We start from the raw sequence: 19,795 nt of genomic DNA, 5'->3' as shown, positions 1-19,795 counted from the left end.
CCAAACATGTGCGCGGACACCAGTCAAACTGTTTTCAAGTTAGCAGCCAGAATGTCTCCTAACAGCTAGGACTTCATGATGTGAGGGAAACAGCAGCGCGTTGTACAGAATAAAGCTAAAAATACAATAAACCTGCATCGTTATATCATTTTTTGGGGATAACTGGCTGCATGTATGTGCAGCAAATGCTCATACAGTCACCTATAGTTGATTTATAATGGGAGAGTGAGGAGAAGTAATGAGGTCATCTCTATGGGAGAGAAAATAGAGGTCAACCATCACCTGCACTCAGTCTGATGCAAGCAGCAACAGTGTCTGTGAAAAGCAGCGAGCACAGGTCAGAGTGATAAACTGCTGCAGGGCCTTCAGGGCCGCGGCTGCTGCTGCTGCTGCTGCTGCTGCTGCTGCTGCTGCTGCTGCTGCTGCTGCTGCTGCTGCCGCTGCCGCCGCTGCTGCCGCTGCCGCTGCCGCTGCTGCCGCTGCCGCTGCTGCCGCTGCCGCCGCTGCCGCTGCCGCTGCTGCTGCTGCTGCTGCTGCTGCACCGTGTGCATGGGAATCTCATCGTCCTGCTCAGGAAAGGGTATTTTTCCTCAAGAGTAAAACTGAATTATTTATGTATTAAAAGACATGTTTTCATTTGAAATTAAATTAGTAAATGAGTCTCGTCGTTAGGATTTACTGGCTGTATTTTTAAGGCTCTTCTGGGAGTTTTGTAAATTAGCTTTGGCGAGAAACACAGCGGACGTTTCACTAGTGCATGTTTGTCCTCGTATAAACAAAAATGAAAGCAATGACTAACAGTTTTGTTTGTTCATTAATTTATATACCAGGATGATTATTTAACATTGTGATCCATTTGTACCAACATGTTCCTTTTTTTTTGGTGCCATGGTGAACAAATCAAAAGCTCCATGTTTGTGTTCTCCTTTAGTTTGTTCCTCACCCTGTCCTTGTCTAAAAATGGCTCAGTCACTGATATGCCTCGGCATGAAATACATCCACACATTCACTGAGTGTATCTTCATTGTTCCAGTAGAAAAGCACAATGGGGTCCGTGTCCTCTGTGGTGATTTTTTGACTCTGCTGCCCCCCCCCCTCCTGCCTCGCTCCCCCTCCCACCTCGCTGTATCAATAAAAGTGTCCACGCTGCAGCATCATTCCCCATTTCATGCTCTCCTGCTGGAGGTCAAGCTAGTAGAAACATCCACTGACAGAGCAGAGCCAACACCGCCGAGGGCCGAGGATGATAATAAAACTGACTCTGTGTTGCCAGTGACGACCAGGTGATGGACATGGATGGGGCTCTGCATTGATGCTGGATTAAGGAGGTTTATTTTCTTTGTCAGAAAACAATTGGCAAAGTGTTGTCAAAGAACAGCTCTTCTTCTAATTCTCCTGAGTTACACATGAGTTCACCGCTGAACATTCACTCACATTATTCACTTTCTCTTCTCCTTCCTCCTTGGTTTTTTTCTTTAATGTATTTTCAGACCTTCACAGCACATTTCACATAGAACGACTCTTTCAAGCTTTCAATTTATATCGATCTAGGTAGATTATCATCAGAATTACTTTGCCTGTACTTTTCTCTGGCATTGTTTGCATTATGTCTTACATTATTGTTATTTTATCTGGTTAAGATTATTGGAGGCTACAGAACAATAGGCCTACTGCACAGTACAAGCTGAATAGGCTGATATATAAGGATAGATAGACAGAGAGAGGTTGAGAGAAAAAGTCTTACAGTGAGGCAGAGTTGAGTTGTTTGTAACTCGGCTTACAAACCACATTTCATGCTATCTACCTTTGGTTTATCGCTGAGTGTTCTCCTCACAGCCTCTTGGAAATCATTTGTTTGTTCTGCGTGACTTGAGTTTTCACAAACTCTCCAACATGCTGGTGATTAATTCTTATTTCCCTGCTCTATTAACCCTTTTATTGACTTCTTCTGATTACTTGTTGATATATCGGCCCATTAGCAGAATTATTCAATCGCTAGACACCCAACTGCTTGTGTGGCACCTGAAGCCATTCATACACATCTCACCGTGACAATACAAACTCATTAGGCCTGAGCCGTAGCTGACTGTCCCTCAATTGGATATGTGAGAGAAAGACACTTGATTAATTATGGCAAATCGGACGTCCATTGATTGAGGAGGTGGCAGGTGCTAATCTGTAGCCCGATAAACATCGTCATTTGCGGATGCGAGAGAGGATTCTTCCTGAGTGCTCACTTTGGGATGTGATGAGCAGGGTAGAAGGGAGAAGTTTGTCTGAGGAGCCCCCCAAGAGAATTAAAGATAATCATTAGATCCTGCATAGCTGGAAGAAGAGGGATGAGCTCTTCCTTTCTGACCGTTTCCAAGAAGGAAGAGGAGCCCTGAAGTGCACCCAAGAGCCAGTGAAGAGGAAATGAAAAAAAACATGAGTAATTACTCTTAGCTTAGAATAATACGACATCCTTAACAATCATCCTCAAAAGACTTCAAAGAAATTTGGTCCACTTTTCTGTAATTGCTGCAATCTGGGGCTGCGGCTTAATTCAGGCGTCATCAAGGTCCTTGATCTCTGTATAGTTTGAACAGACAGACAGCAGGACACTGATTCAAATATACTAAAACCACAACGTCAATCACAATGCTGCAGGAGCCTCATTTGTGATCATTTATTTTTTTAATTTCACCTTTATTTATTCAAGGAAGGTCAATTGAGAGTGAGCTCTCTTTTTCAATGACGCCCTGATTACAAAAGCACACAATTATACAATATAGAAATACAATCAAAATCATAATCCACAATTACATACAGGCTGTAGAACATTATAGATAGAAGTTTTTAAAGATATCTAAAGAAATAAGATGATCCAGACAGCTTTGTAGGTTATTCCACTTTTGGGGGGCATAGAACTGAAAGGCAGTCTTCCCTAATTCTGTCCTGATACTGGGAATTTGTAGAACCAAGGTATCCTGCGAACGAGTGTGCAAATTACAAATTCTAAGTGAGATTAAGCTGGTAAGATAAACAGTTAAGGCAAAGTAAGGCTTTGTAAATAAAAACCATTAAATTCCTAATAAGGAATATACTTTTAATGATAGCTAAAGTCAAGGACAGTCCAACTCCTAACCTACAGTAACTTTAATATAAAACGATTTAAATCCACAGCACACAGAGAGTAAACAGTACAGGCAGGGCAGCCGCTAAGTGTTTTACTGACAACAGTTTAAATAACACAAACTGTGTCTTGTTGTGTGTCTTAGATCTGGGCCATTGCTCCTGCTTTCCTACTGTCTCAGGAGGAAGTCCTTCACTTCACTTGTCTGGCTTATGATGAAATATTTAATTCGTCGACAGTGATATTGTCTGATGTTAAACGCGCTCCAACAGAAACACAACCCTTTCATCTCGACGGGAATTATTTGTGTTGGATGAATAAATGAGAGAGTGAACATGTAAACATCAGCCGCGATCATGTATCATATTGTTGAGGACGGTTTAAACAACTGTTGCTATGTCGTCGACGTCGTCTTCAGTTTGAGAACATTTTGACTCACATCATCTCAGCAGCAGATACCAAATCTCAAGAGGATTTTTTTTTATCTGGAATAAAACTGTTTGATAAAGAGCAAAGACATCAAAGCTGTTTACTGGACCCAGGACGTGAGAATTTAACTAATGCTTCATTGTCAGGCTCTTTTCTAACCTCAGCCTTTCTTTATTTGGCTGGCTGGATACCATTCTGTGACTGATAGTGTTAGTAGTTACATTGAAATGCTTGCAGGTAGTTTATTCTGCTGTAGCAGGGAAACATTCACCACTTTTATTCTGTGTCATAATAATAAGATCAAAGGGTTTTACCTGAGCCAGCCTGGATAGTTTATGAGTCGCCTTTTTAAATAGTAAATCCCCAAACAACAGATTCGATAGTCATGCATCTTTTTCATTACATGGCTTTAAAAATAATGGCTTTCATTTTGGAAATTGATGAGAGGATTGATTAATGTAATGGACGGTTGTAAAAGTACTCTTTTCCCATTTTGATTTGTTGGCAACGCTTCCGGGAAAAGTTTCACTTGGGGGAGGGAGAGGAGGAAGAAGAGAAGCTCTCCCAGATTATTTCTTCAAGTGCTTTGATGAGATTATTGCAAACAAAATCTATGATGCCCGTTTCAATCACAGCTTTTTATGGCGCATGACTGGAAGGAGAAGAAGAGGAGAGAGCCAAGAGGAAATACAGCAGTCATAACAAAGCTCAACACAAGAAATACCACCACACTGCAGCAGGCGTGGAGCCTCCATTAAGCCTCATTTCTCTCTTTCTCCACTTGTGGGTGTTGGGTATAGGAACACAATGTATGGAAGCATGTTCAAGTTCAAGTTCAAGTGCTTTTTTTTTACTCTTTTCAATACTGCTAGATAATTTAATAACTGATATTTCATCATATTTTACTTACTGGTGAGACATTTTATTCATAGAAATGAGATAAATTATATGTTTGGCAAAAAATTCCCACTAGAATCAATAGAACTGAGGAGCAGAAGTATAAAGCTTTATAAAAATTAAAATATTCAGGTTAAATAGAGGCACCTTACTGTTCACTTTTCTACCTGTGCCGGACTGAGTTGTTTCTTTGTATCCATTCACCATTCTGGTTGACATATACTTCAACTTCACAACTTCACCTTTTATATTTTCCACTCTATTCTACTTTCTTTTACACCACAACAGCCAATGAATGCCATTTCCCTATGTAATAACTGCTGTATTTTAATGTTTGAAATTGAATTGCATGTTACCTTGAGGCTTAAGCAGTGGAGACTCAGCAACAGGTGTTAGGAGCTCAGCAGTCCATTAATCTCTACTGTATGTGGGATGGCGGCACGCTGACAATGAAAAGCGCTTTAAGGGCATTTTCTAAGTTACTGCAGGTTGAATGTGACTTAGAATAGAGTCACAACTCATAGAAAATCTATAGCAATTAGGGGCCCCTTCTTAGCTGGGGGCCCTTGGTGGTTCCCTCCATTGGTGGTCATAGTGACAACCCATAGAAATACAACATAGGACATACAGGACATGCAGTATGTCTCTATATCAAGAGCGATGCTGCTATATCTAGATTATTATACATACAAGTTTATACCATCAATGATATACCCGCTGTAGGATTCTGTAGAGGTTTAGGAGGTGAAAGGAATGGCTTGATTTAAAAAAAAAAAAAAAAAACCAAAGGAAGAGGAGTAAATTGAAAAGGATCTAAGGCCAGTGCTGCAATCAATGGCGTTTTTCTTAAAGGATTCTCTGTGAGTGGGAGGGTACGAAGGTTATGCAGTCTGTTAGAAACTAAAATAGGACGAACAAAAGGAGGAGGAGAGGGGAAAAAAACAGCAAAGTGCAGATTCAATACCCTGCTGCATAATACACACAGAGAGAGAAATGAGGAGGGAAATTGGTGGGTGAGACACTATAGAGAACAACAACACGGGGATGTTTCTTTCATCAAGTCTGCATGCGAGTGTGTGTGTATGAGGGAAGAGAAAGATAAAAAAAGGAGGCGATGAGTTGGAAAGATGGTGTACAATTGAGACTGACAGATCACTGATCAGATTCACATCTAATATTGTTGATAGAGCTAACACTGACCGGGCTTTCTGTAACAGCCAATTTGATTCAGTGCAGCAGGAAATCTGAACTGGGAGTAATTTCTCTGTTTAACCTGCACGACTTTGCCAGACTGTCGGAATAAATGAACATCGTTTTGGCAGAAAAATATTGACGGTTACGGCTCGACTTTAATGAAAATGCAGTAAACATGAGCTGCAATTATGAAGCAGGAAATTGGTGTAGGGCCGGTGTGGGACTGGTGATTGGTTTGGAAAATAGGAGGAGGTCTGAGTGGGCGGAGGAGAGACAGAAAAAGTTGTGAGACAAAGTTTGAGCAGGTGAAACTTTTCCGTGTCGCCACACTACAACACTCCACCGTCTGCTGCTTCATTTCCTCCCTCCACTAAACCTCAGCTCTCCTACTCTTCTTCAAACGAAGACATTAAGAGAAAAGCATTTCCTCCCTGTGTCCCTGTCTCTCTCGGGCTCTTTCCCATGATGCACCGCTGTTCGCTAACAAGAGAGGACAGTCAATCGAAATGGCCCGCCTTAAGCCGGCTGTTCCTTGGTCTTGTTTTGTGTTTGAAAAAGCAGCGCACACTCTCACAGGCCATTTAACCAGTGCAGTAATGACAGAGGCAAACACTGGCTCGATCGAAAACAGCACAAATGGATGTGGTACTGAAGCAAAAATAACACTGAAACAAGCTTTTTTTTTTTCTAAGCGTGAATGTGAGGTCTGCAGTGGGAAGTGTACATGACATTTTTATTTCAACAATACATGTATCTTTAAACGTGTGTGCTCTGGCTTCAAAGTGGAACGGTGCACACTTCAAAGTCTCTGCTAGCATTTTCTCCACGCGTGTGCATGCGTGTTCAGCCCATATGGCCCTGAGGAGCTTCACACACCTCCACTCCACGAGCAGCACAACATGCACACTGTTCAAGAGGAGGAAACACGTAACCTCAACACAAGGACGTGCAGTAAGATGTCCGTGTTTGTGTTCTGGCTTCTATGACCGTCTGCGTGTTGACTAACCATGCAGAAACACTCCTGCTGCAGAATTGCAAAGGAGACCCCCATGATGGATGGAAAAAAGGAGAAATGATACGTTAGAGAGAGAAACTAAAGCCTGAGGATGTTTTCACTTCTTCTTTGAAGCCAGCCCTGGTGTGATTGCACCATTTGTGCTGTTTACTTGAGCCGGTGTGAATGAATGAACCCCTAGTGTGTGGTTTTTCTTTGTCAGCTATCTTGAATTAATTCCAATCACATTCTTGTCTCACATCCAATTACTTCTTCCCTGGCTGTTGCCTTTTAGCCATACAGTACCTGTGTGCAGTGGAGCATGGAGCAATGTGTCACGTGTGCATGTCCAGAAGATGCAGAGATCATTTTAACTACCTTAACTCTACTCCGATAATAGTACAATAATCATCCTCACCATTTTCACTGTCAACATTGCATCTATCATGTTGCTGCTCTGCTTGTTCACTATTTCTCACACTCTCAAAGAAGCGATGTGTGAAATGATGCGTTGTCAAACTGAGGTTTTCACAGCGGCGAGGATGAAATCTTACAGCAGAAACATGCTCAGATTTCCAATCTAACACCAGCAAAAACAACTTCTGAGCAAAAGGGCTTCTCTCTGGACTCTCACATTTAAATGTCATTCAACGATCATACGGGGAGAAATCCATTGCAGGAGAAGCACAGGCGCCAATTTCTCTCCTGACAGCCGCCTCATTTGTCCAGAAAGCATCGCAGCAACAGGACCCTGCCGTGTTCCACAGCTCGCTTTATCTGGACTGGAACATCTTGCTCTCTTGCTTTTGTTATCGGCAACGCTATCACTCTTTCCAGTGGCATGAACACACCACAACACAACAAGTTCAAAAAGATAGTTCTCTGGTGGTTTTCCAAAAGGCGTTCAACTCTTTTCAACCACAAGTTAAAGCAACTACAAAGAACTTTTAACTGGATATGCAAAAGTCTCTCTCTCGTTTGCTCACGTCTCTGTTTGACCTACGACAGCGAATGAGGCCATCGGTGGCGAGATAAGATATTTCGGGTTTATTATCACACAATTGTGTTTGCTCTTTTTAAATCCTAATAATAAGTGCAACCATCAAAATGGCTCTGAGTTTACATACCCTCAAAGTTTTACCCTGATAAAATACACATAGAAGGTTGTTCAACTTTATAAAACAGAAAAAGGATTAAAAAAAATATCCAAAGACTTGAGAAAGCCAATCATCTCTCATAAAAGTGGAAATTGAGGGGTTCGGTTGGTACCAAGCCACAGTCTGGTACCATCAAAAATTTGTTGGCCAGGCTCTGATTATCTTTTTTTTTTAATGATTGTGTTATTTTGGGATGTCTCACAGTTTCATTTGAATCCCATTAAAAACAAGAGAAATCTGTTTTGCCTGATCACTCATGTTTTCCTTAAAGAATGGTACACGGTTACAAAATCTCATAAACTCATGAGCACAACTGTATATGAAAAAAGACAAAAAGACACGGTGAAGTCTTCCCTTATCATGGTTTTACCTGTAATGTCCGGTTTCTGTGGCATGAAGAACTGATAGAAGGTGGGCTCCGACAGACCCTTGACGTTACGCGCTGTGATTTCCACTTCATATCTCGTGTTCCACTGCAGCGGCTGAAGCATCGCAAAATCATTCGCTCCTGGGACGAGCTTGGTCATCCACTGTTCCTCTTTATCCTGGCGGGAGAATAAAGAGGAGACAAAGACGAATGTAAAGAATAGTCTGCTTACCCTTGAATAAATTCTCCACATTTCATTTTTGTCAGTGAGCATCAAAGGAGAGCAGGGGAAATGTTGTTTTTCGCGATAAACAACAGCTTACCCTTTGTGTTTTTAATCTGGGGAGTTCCTACCATCAGAAACGGAGACGCAGACGCGAAGCGCCTACACAGATGCACTCGCATAGGTGAAAAGAAAAAGGGTAATCCTCCTGTTTTTCATCCACTTCACACAAGTTCTGTGATATGTCTCCAGTCCTTTGTGGCCTCGGCTCTTTCTCTTTTTACCCTTCCTTCGCCTTATTCTCCCTTTCCCTCCTCCTGCTTCATCTTGAGACCGATCGTAAACAAAGAATTGAAAACAATATAAACTCAGGCTGAGAGCTGAATGTTGAAAACATGCCAAAAGTGCTGTGTGCTTAATATTCTCGCCTGCTTGGCACGTTATCACAGGACGCACGAGAGCTGAGCAAAGAAGGCAAGATGGAGGGTGTAAATGAGACTTCCTGACCCTCTTTTCCCACAGCGTGTTTTCAATCACTACCCCTTCCTCATTGAGACAGAGACATGTCTGCTTGGACACATTAGCAATGGGGAGATATGAGATTTAGACCAGCTCAAATCCACTTAGTCCTGTGGTGAGGTTTTGTACAAGCACCATCTATTCTCCGTCATCTCAGCTGCTCTTGTGAGCTTAAGCTGCTTTTTTTTGTTGCTATTTTACATACAAAAAAAATCAACTATTTAAATGGATGAGTGAATTCAGAGAGCGTGTGAGCGCTCTCATTTAAAACATGAACGGTAAGTGTCACAAGGATTGAAAAACAGAGATTCTCAAGCAGAACATTACTGGTTTTACCGCCAACACACTCCCTCAGCTCAGTCAACAGGAACCTATCAAACTATTGAGTCAAACACAATCAAGCGGGAGGAGAAAGCATTTCCACTGTCACATGTTGCTTTTGGGTTGAAGAATGAGAACTGCATGATTGTGAGGTGTTTTGGCATCTCTCATGTGGCACAATGAGAGAGAAAACCTCCAATCAGACTGATTGTTAGAGTCTAGACGTTCATGCGAGACATACTGTACTTCCATCAGTGTGACACCTTGATATGTTTAACTGTGAATTACTCACAGTCTTGTACTTGACTATGTACTCCACGATGGGCATCCCTCCATCGTCCTGTTTGACCAGCCCCAGCCTGTAGGCCTTGCCCATTCCTCTCTGGCCGTGGACCGCTGGCGGACTTGGCTCTCCTGGAGGAGACATGGACCAGAAGGAGGCTTCAGAAGAGACGCGAGACAAAACGTCTTTGTGTGTGTGTGTGTGTGGCTGTGTGTGCATTCCCAAGGAGGGGAGCAGGTGGCAATGTGAGATATGAGATAAGGCTGCAGTACGAGGAGAGGGGAGGATTTAAGCTGAATTAAATTCATATTACAAGGCAACTCCCCCTGCCTGGCTATAACTAATGTTGACTGGGGGCTCTTATTATTCACTGTATTTTGCTAATTGGATCTCCCCCCTAACATTCATTCTCAGTAGCTGCACTGCTGTGTAATATTAACGGTGGAAACACTTTTTTTTTCCTGATGGCCTTGCCTGGATTTACTGCAATCCTGCTGTGCCAGATTGCCAGAATAAATAAAATGCTTATCATAAAATCCCTGCAGTATAACATTTTTAATGCAGCAGTTTTACATCAAGACACAAATTTGACAGGATCTATTCCAATATTATGGATTCATATCACTGAAATACGAGGGGGTTGTAACCACCTCAAACATACTGTAAGCCCGTCAGAGATACAGAAAACGGCAAATAAGTCTCATTTTCACCAAGGTGCTGATGCTTTTTGAAATTTAACAGTATGTTTGCAGTTCTGTCAAATATCTTTATTTTATTTTATGAAATCACACCCAGATCTCTCTGATATCAAGTCAAATAAATGCCCTGGGCAGTTACATTAGTGCTTACTGCCCAATTTTATAATAAATACGACATTTTTGTTGAGTGGGATTTGTACGTAATTATCTACAGCACATCTTCATTTGTTAACGGCTGATAATTAACAATTAACCCAATCTACGGGCCCATTGTAGCAACAAATTGAAGTGATTACGACCAAACTTCATTTCACAGATCCATATGTTAAGTGGCTGTTAGAGTAGTTTCAGCCATTTCTTTGAGAGGTTCTTATTTTGAAAGATGAAAGAGGAAGAAAAGAGAGTGGGAGCTTACGGATGGGTAAAGTCTGGAAGGCCTCCGTGTGGCTGAACTCCCCCTGACCTTTCCCGTTGACCGCCGCCACTCGGACCTCGTACGTGGTGTTGGGCTCCAGGCCGGTCAGCACCACTGTCGCTGCAGAGAGACACAGGCAGAGGTCACCTCACCGGGAAATATGTGTTTGAATATTACAGACAGGAAAAGATGAGGGAACAGACGAACTGTGCAAAGCCTGAAATTCAATTTGTGCCCATGTTTGATGTGTGGCATTTTCTTTTACATATTAGTCTAAATGTGAAAATAGACAGCCGTCATTGCTTTGTTTTATTTGCCCTGTACACCTGTATGTGCACTGTTCATGCTTGATGGAGGCCCTGTGGCCCAAATTCTTATGCAACGATTGCTTTGGAAATTATTTTTGTTTTGGCGCTGTGCACCCAATTAACCTGGATAGAGGGGAGGCTGTTACTGTGCCAGTGTGCATGTTTGTTCAGAGTCATGTCAGACTTCACTTTCATGATGAGTCATTTTGAGGAATAAATATGCTGTCTACAGACCATTATTACAGCAGCCGGATGGAGCTCTGTCACAATATGCAGGGTGGTCGGCTAGAGAGACTAGTATGTGGAGTACTAAAGATAAACACTATGTGAATACAAGGAAAATATCACAAGTTGAATGTTTTGAACTGCAAACTAAATGACTGGAGTTGAAAAACCAGATGCACACCCACTATTATCCTGAACAATAAGATATAATCAGTGATGCATCGCAAGATGGGATGTGAGTGTAATTCTGAGTGATACCAGAGCTCTGACTGCAGATAACAGCAGTGTAGTATGTTGCGTTCGTACTGTAAATTGCATTTATGATGGAGGGAAACAGGAGATCTCATTATCAGAGCACACTGCAGAGTCCCATTTAAATTCTACAATGATTAGAGTCTGTTTACATAACCTCCACTATTCAGAAAAGCCAGCAGTGTAATGAGCTTGAGTGAAAGTTGTTGTTTTTGTCAGTCCGCTCAAATTAAATACTTGAATGGTAATAGGTGCTTTTGCAGTTCTTTAGTCCCAGAACTGAAAACAAATCCTGCAATTTGCAGCCATGCTAGCTTCGTTTCCTGGCTATAAGCAGACATTTCAATTTGGGTAAAAGCATTGGAATGAAACGAGTCCAGGCATCTCATTATGTTGAAGAGTTTATTGTGTAAGTACTTTCCACTGAGGATATCTGAGGTGGCTTCTATGATTATATGACGACTTGTAATTAGTCCAGCTCATCATTTTAATATTTTAGTCTCATATTTTATTGAAATAAAAAGCCACATGTAGCTAAATGATGATAATTAAGCCCTGATATGTCATTACATGTGCCGTATTCTCCTCCTCAGCACACGTGTAATGTATTTTTACATACACAGTTCAAGTCCTAGCTGGTGTTTAGTATTCCTCTCACTGAATCTCCATATTGTAACTGACTCTGAAATGAGGGATATTAGTGATAAGCCCTTCAGGTTTGTCGGACCTGCTTATCACCCAACCATTCGTCCTCTGGCTTCCATTTTCCCTCCATCCATCCTTCACCTCGTGGTGTACAGCACTTCCCCACCAACAGGCATGGAAATCAATTTGGAGTCGTAAAGCATAAGAAGAGGAGGAGCGTGCCCTTTCAGCTCTGACAGGCTGTGGCACTCTGCCCGTCAGGTGTTTTGAGGCTCGTCGTGACCCGACGACATCTCAGGGCCGAGGCTCTGGAGGAACGCGTGGCGGATCACGGGACACGCTTCAGACTCGTGCTTGATAGGTGTCAGCTGATGAGCGCAGGTGTTAACAGGCGGAAAGGCTTGTTAGAGCTGGACACGGTGTTAATGTGGCCTGTAGAGGTGGGATCTCCCTGGACTGGTGAGGAGAAGCTGAAAGTTTTAAGTTGCTTCACACATGAGAAATATTATTTTCCCTCAGATGTGAAGTAGTCGCCTTTTTATTATAGTTACTATGGTCACTGAACTCATCTTTTCTCATGTGAATAGCAGAATTTTAACAAAATAGAGTATGATCAACCAAATACATTTTATTCTGTGAAAACATATTAACCTTGTAGGAATTTTTAACAACGATTTTGAATAATAATTTCCTAGGGCCTGCTCCTGCTGCTTGACTAGAGAACTATTTATTATTTAATTGAGGAAAATGTCACGTACAAGCATAGATATTTATGTTCATATTTATTCTGTTGTCTGTCAGCAGTAATTGAAATATGGTGATGTACTGTAAAGCTTTCATGATCCTTTACTTTATCATCTTATGTTTTTTTTTATTTAACCTTTATTTAACCAGGAATAATCCCATTGAGATTCAGAATCTCTTTTGCAAGGGGGTCCTGGCCAAGAAAGCAGCACAGTACATCCACATCAAGTACACATTTGGACAACATCAACAAAACAAACATAAAAACAGCTAAAACAGTAACAGCAAATCGCATCAATACATTATAATCACCAGCTGCGTTCGGTGAGAGAACATGTGCATTCAGTAGTCAAATAGTCCTTGATCCTAGCTTTAAAATCTTCCATACTTGGGAGATAATCCAATTTAAGATGACTCTGTAATTTATACCAGGACGAGGGTGCAAATGCTTTGAGAGAGAGAATGATTTCCTTTGTCATGCTCTATTCAGACATTAGTGGAATGTAAACATTTCAGAGGGTCAGTGGCCTTTGAGTATGAAAGACAGAGAGTATGTCCTGTCCTTCACCTGTGCATCACTGCAGCCTCTCTAAACCTCCAGATACTCGTCTCTGTCCATGAAATGAGCCGAGCATGTGAACAGGTGAAAGCTTTCTTATGAATACGACCGATCCAGACTACCTCAGTATGGAAACAGAGACAGAACTAGATGTGGACAAACGGTCTTAATGGATTCTGCCTCCACAGCTCAGTCATCTTCTCTATATTTTACTCCTATTTGTCTGTACAGGTAAATCAGGTGAAGGACACTCACTCTGGACGCTGTGTGACTTGACGTCTCTCCAGTCCTGTGAGCCCACTTCCTTGTACTGGACCAGGTAGAAGCTGATGGGCACGCCGCCGTGCGAGTCGGGCTTCATGAAGGTGACGGTCGCCAGGCGCTGGGAGACGGCTGACAGACGCACCGAGTACGGATTCGAGGGAACATCTGGAAAGACACACAGGGATTGGGGTCAGGATGTGAATACTTGGAGTGCTGTAGATGTAGATGCTGCTTCGTCTGCGTCCTACCTATTACATCACTGCCATCCACATAATCTAACTAAAGACAGACATTACTGTACAGCCGCAGTAATTCCAGGCCTGGAAAGCGATTTACCAGTTTGATGGAAGCTGCCACATCACTCAGATGGATTGCTGATTTGTCCTTGGGCTTGTTTTGAGCTGCAAACCAACTGTATGCTCTTTTATTCAATGTTCCCACTTGAAAAATACCAGCGCCTGATTCTCAGATTTCGTGTCGGCTTCATTAAAAATCAAAACAGACTGAATTCACTACAAACTTATTTCTAGAAATGCAACTCCTACTGGTTTTTACAGGGCTGGGCTGTGGAGGAGTGATGAGTGTTTTCAGCTTCCACTCAAGATCTACCCGCAGATCTCCATTATTGACTCCAACTTTTACTACAGTGTGTGAGTGTGTGTGTGTTTGTGTGCCTTTGTGAAGTGTCAGAACCACTTCCAAAACTCATTGTTTTCTGCAAGACTACATATTAGGTCAGCTTTTTGTTCACTGCTTTCTCCCTTCGCAGAGCAATTCAATCAGCACTAAAGATAATTGGACTGCACTGTTGTGTATTAGTCTGCGCTACAGTAAATTAGGGGCTACTTCAGTGAATAGCGAGGCGTAGGGTAAATCAGATGGTACTATTTGAGATTAGGCTAGCCTGAATAGGAGCTGGGAGTTGTAGTGGAATTTATCTTCCTGAGAATTGCAAATAAGGCTATTACTATTAGTGGAGAGGTAGAAGGTTACAGAGGAGCTGGATGGTTAGAATTAGTGATTCAAAAGATGTGAGGTCCATGACTGCACACATGCTGGACTCCAAATGAAGTCCCCAGTCTCATTAGCTCAGGTACAGTCAGTGTAGCGGCTCCACAGCAGCAGCAGTGCAGACTCACCTGCCTGGGCCAGAATGAACTCCTGGTATCGAACTCCGATGTTGTTCCTGGCTGTGCAGTTGTAGCGGCCGAAGTCCCTGTCAGACATAGGAGTCACCTAGGACCAGGAAATGATCATCATTATTTCATTCTTACAAATCTCTAACGGTAAAGCAAATGGGTTTGGTTTTATTTGTCCTCTGATATTTCTAATTATGTTCTGAAACAATGGGGGTTAGTGTAGCTTTGTTTATGGAGCTCACTCAACTAAAAACATACATTTAAAGTTGCACTCTAAAAACAAGTCAAATGGTGACATGTAATGTGATTTGATTTGATTTGTTAGCGCATGAGAAAAAAATAAAAATAAAACAGCATGATAAAAGAGAAGAACAACAAAAAACATACTATATATAGAATAGATACAACAAATGTGCAGGAGAAACCAAAAAAAGATCAGGTGGTGGAGACAAACATTCAACATAAAAATAAGATTTACAAAAGTGATGTTAATGTAACAATAGACAATGTGTCGCTCTCAATTCTCTATTCCAGTGTCTCCAAATCTCAAAAATGTCTGACACCTAAACATACAAAGGCTAAATAATATGTTTTTAGATCAACACCTTTTTTTATAATAATGACAAACCTCTCTTTCTTTTATATATTTTAATATAATTACATCTTTTCAACAAGTTTTTCTGTTTTGCAGAGGATTCGTCAGCCCACTTGCTGGGATAGTTGGGAACCACATCTCTATGCAATGTTGTATTAATATGACAGCTGTTTATACTGAGAACTATCTATTTAATTAAAAGTTGTTTGGATTAATTCTATTAACAATCACTGACATGACAAGTTTTCTAGTTTTCTTTTCGATGAATCTGTCAGTACGTTTGATTTAAAGTGTTTCATTTATCAAATGTCGGAAAATAGTAAACCACAGCCACCATCACATGACATCTCCACCTTGGATGTTTTAAAACAATCAGGAGCTGGAACTATTTTAATCACTATGATAAAAACGTATGTAGATCAATGCACTCTCACTCTAAATCAATTCATTATTTTACAAATGTCGATGCTACTTAATGGGGACAAGATAAGTAGTGTGAGAGTTCAATAGGAGCTGCACTCACCTCCAGCACCGACTTGCCCTGTGCACTGTGCACCCGCGTGTTGGCCGTGGCCTCTGCAGAGATGGTGAAGCGCTCTCTCCTCCACAGCATGGTGGCCGGGGGGTTGGACATCACGTCGCAGCTGATGTTGACCGGGTTCCCCTCCCACGAATAAAAGATGGTGTGATTGGTCAGGAACTTTGGTATATCTGCCAAATAGAAATAAAATACACACATTATTCCTCATTTATACAACAGTAGTAGTGCTAACACTAACACTAACACAAGACCTGAATTGCTAACGGAGTAACTGGTGGTATGTCAGGAATTTGTGGCAGCCAATTAAACGCTCAAATCAAAGGTGGAGCTGCGTTGGATGATCAAAGACATAAAAATGACTTACTAAGGCTTAACCCCCAAATTCCTCAAAGGGAGAAAAAGAAAATGCATTTCATTAATGCTCCCCAAACTCTCTTTGCAATGTTAAAAAGAAAAACTTTCACTTAATTCAAGCCAAGTTCTGCTGGAAGAGAGAGAAAAGGAGAGACAGAGGGGAAAAAAGAAGGAGGGGGTCTCCTCTCCTGTATGATCATCTCCCTAGGAATAAAAATAAAGGATGCAAACAGAAGCTCATTTGCTCCAGCAAATAGGAAGGGCAGTAATGGACGGTGGAAGCGGCGAGCTGTCGTGTGGATTTCTCTGGGCCCAGTCGGCCCGGCTCAGTCAGAGAGGCATTATGGTTGTTTTATGCTCGCTTGCAGGATTCCATTAAAGAGATTGATGCCTGGCTCTCTGTCACAGCCGAGGACGTGTTATCCCCCTGCAGCCTGCACTGACTTAGTAAATGAGTTCATTAGTTTGGTGGCGATAGCTGGCTCAGCCCCGCCACACACGCACACACACACGCACACGCATGCACACACACACACACAGTCTGTGTCTTTCTGCAGAGTCTGAGAGCGACTTGTCAGCTGTGGCTCCAGCAGAGCAGGTTCACAGTGTAAAGACAGCAGCCTCATGCCTTTTCTTTTTCTTTCAACATGAGGATGCTGTCAAACTTTTTTATTTCCAAAATGTCAACTTTTCAAGAACTATGCGATGCAGGTTTTGAAGCGAATCCATGAACCTGAAAGTCACCTAAGCCCGAAGAGGAGAAAATTGGTTTCCTTGTGACAACAGAGGTACAGTATTCATTTCATCCTGGCTCTGTCTCTGTGAATAGATCTGTTTGTTTGCCCTCTCGCTCTGTTGTTCCTCTGAGCTTCAAGTCGGGAATACCGCAACCGAAAAGTGCATTTTCCATTGGTCTTGTTCAGACAACACAGCCGCTCTCATAATGAACCTAATCATTCTGAGGCCAGAATGGAGATCTTTGCTTCAGAGCTCATTAGGCAGGGGATAGCCCGCCCCAAATAACCCCAAACAACCAGCGCTGAGGAATGGGTGCGCTCATCAGAGAAGTGGGGGGAGTCGTCAGCCGGGGAAAAGGAAAGGCAATGCATGATATCCTCTCACTAATTAACCCTTCTGGAGGCTGTGTGTGTGTGTGTGGCGGTGGGTTGTTGATAGTATAATAGTCTTCAATACCAAACAAAGCCACAGCTGAACCTTTGAACTCCACACCTCTGCTTCTGTTGTTGATCTATTTAAATGTGTTTCATTTTCACATTAAGGGAAAGCAGTGACCAGACTCCCAACAGTCTTAATCATTGTTGCAACCACACACACAGCTTATCTTACCTCCATTACTATATTTATTTCAGTCATTATCAGTTCAAATTCCCGACACACAGTTTAAAGTATGGGATAAACAAATATCAAGGTTGAAATGGGAGGTGAAAAAACACAAATAAAATCCAGACCTACCATGTTTGAGGAATTTTTATGTAGCAGCACAATTAAGACCTTTGATTCTTTGGTGTAAGTCTGAATACGAAGCCAATTGGAAAGACATTGAATTATCAATATCAAGTAGACCTGTACAATCTCTGCTGGGCTGCCCTTCTGTTGTTAAGGATTTACCTGATTTCCAGAATCACTGGGTTTGTTTTCATAGAATGTGTGGTTAGATTATGTGAAGACATTTCAGATCCAAACAGAAATAAAAATACTGAGGTGGCCAGCATATGACCCAGATTATAAATCAGCGTCCCTAGATTTAAAAGATAGACCGTGAATAAGGTATGGAATTACATCATACTCCTCATTAGTCAATTTAAGGATGGGAAATTAAAGGACTTCCAGTCTATGTCTGAAAAATATGGTTTAGGAAGACAAGATTTATATAGACACATGCAAATCCAACACTATTATGAAAATGAGGTGAAGGGACAGAGTATGGAAGAACAATCTGGTTACACAAATGTTCCTGAGAGCATACAACTCAGAGTCCACCTGATGAATTATTGGGAATCCGTATTCAAGTATTTCATTGATCAAGAACCACTCAACAGACTATATTAAACAAAAATCTGAAAGAGAGTTGGATATTGCAGTCTCCCCAGAGGAATGGTCTCCCACTCAGACATCCACCACAAATTCACAGTGTTGGAGAAACTTTTGTTGGAAGAACTTTGTGAGCTTTTTCATAACCCCAAAAATAAAATCGAAACAAACTGTTCCATCAGACCCAATGTTGGAGACAAAATGGACAACTAATGGCAGACCATACTACATATACATTTTTTGGTCCTTATAACCTTTCTGGACTCAAGAACAAGCTACAACAAAGAGGATTCTGGGATTTGATGTGGACTTTTCTTGTCTTTCATATTATTTGGGAAACATATCAAATGATTTGCATAACAGGGACAGATATTTATTGATAATCCTCATGGCAGCAAGTAAAAAAAGCAATAACCAGATGCTGGCTTCTCAGAGGACCAATGGAAAAGTATAATGAATGACAAGTATATCATTCTATGTGACTGAATGTATGCATATGACCTCATGTTTGGATTATGAAAAGAAAAAAATAAAGTAAAAACATACATACACCTGAATAGAACTAGAGAAAAATGTGATATTGCAAAAATACTCACACTCAATGTCCAGGAACATGCTCTTCTGGTGGCCTCCGATCCTGCTCTGTGCCTCACAGTCAAAGCGACCCAAGTCGGAGAGCTTCACGCCGCTGATCGCCAACACCGACTTGCCGTGGCGTCCTCGGACCTCGAAACGCCCGTCCTGGCTCTAAAGACACGAGCAGCAAGCCAAGAGAAAGGTCAGTAAATACGAGCTGGGAGGTTTTCTCTGCAGAGAGCTGAGTGATTGAGAATTAACATTGACTACACCGCTGTAGTTCTCACACATCTATTGCCCTTAACAAGCCGTGGGATACATGAAATACCTGGCAACAACAACCCCAAAACATTTTAGGGCGAGATAGAGCAGCTAATCAAATAGAACTAGGCTGCCGAAACAGGAGGAGATTGATTCTAGTACTTATTTATAATATGGTTAGCAATTTATTTCCGATATTACACTTGGAGGAAAAGACACATCCATGAGTTATGACGGTGTGAAGCTGGAGGAATGATTGATTTATTATGATACAAGGAGAGAACGCAGTCGTTTACAGAAAGTTCCTCCACAAACTTTGTACTTGGGCCTGAGTGACGGCCCCTTGATCCACGCTGACCCCCCCCCTCCCCCTCCCACCGCTCTGCAGGCAACCGTCACTTGTCACACAAGAGTCAGGGTTAATGCAATAAAACGTCGATTTATTACAAGGTCATTACATCTGTATGAAGACAGATGGTATCAATTTGAAGCAACGGGTCAATTACAGCAGACGAGGCTATCATTCCAGTAATCGACATTCACTCGTAATGAGAAAAAACACGCCAGGAGCATCCTTGTTGCAGCCACGATGGAGCTGTAGCCTCCAGACTGTTACCTAACAGATAACCTCCGCCACCCCCGCAAACTACTTTCACTGCTGCTTGCCC

The 19,795-nt window shown here is 41.9% G+C and overlaps 1 protein-coding gene across 3 annotated transcripts in view; it reads right to left on the bottom strand.

Annotated features, from left to right (window-relative positions):
- The window catches only part of ncam2a (neural cell adhesion molecule 2a), a 242,583-nt gene that overhangs the window by 17,945 nt on the left and 204,843 nt on the right, over positions 1 to 19,795 (bottom strand). For all 3 annotated transcript variants that reach the window (XM_085801099.1, XM_085801090.1, XM_085801082.1), the window contains exons 9-15: positions 18,887 to 19,037; positions 15,867 to 16,054; positions 14,749 to 14,845; positions 13,601 to 13,774; positions 10,613 to 10,732; positions 9,509 to 9,630; positions 8,157 to 8,331 (exon numbers count right to left, since the gene is read on the bottom strand). In XM_085801099.1, the coding sequence (XP_085657225.1) occupies positions 8,157 to 8,331; positions 9,509 to 9,630; positions 10,613 to 10,732; positions 13,601 to 13,774; positions 14,749 to 14,845; positions 15,867 to 16,054; positions 18,887 to 19,037 (1,027 nt within the window). The remainder of the gene's footprint in view (positions 1 to 8,156; positions 8,332 to 9,508; positions 9,631 to 10,612; positions 10,733 to 13,600; positions 13,775 to 14,748; positions 14,846 to 15,866; positions 16,055 to 18,886; positions 19,038 to 19,795) is intronic.

This window comes from Trachurus japonicus, chromosome 2 (assembly GCF_045865225.1).
Source record: "Trachurus japonicus isolate A0001 chromosome 2, Traja_1.0".
NCBI lineage: Eukaryota > Metazoa > Chordata > Actinopteri > Carangiformes > Carangidae > Trachurus > Trachurus japonicus.
The sequence above is the reverse complement of the archived record's forward strand: the minus strand, read 5'-3'. Positions and strand labels throughout refer to the sequence as shown.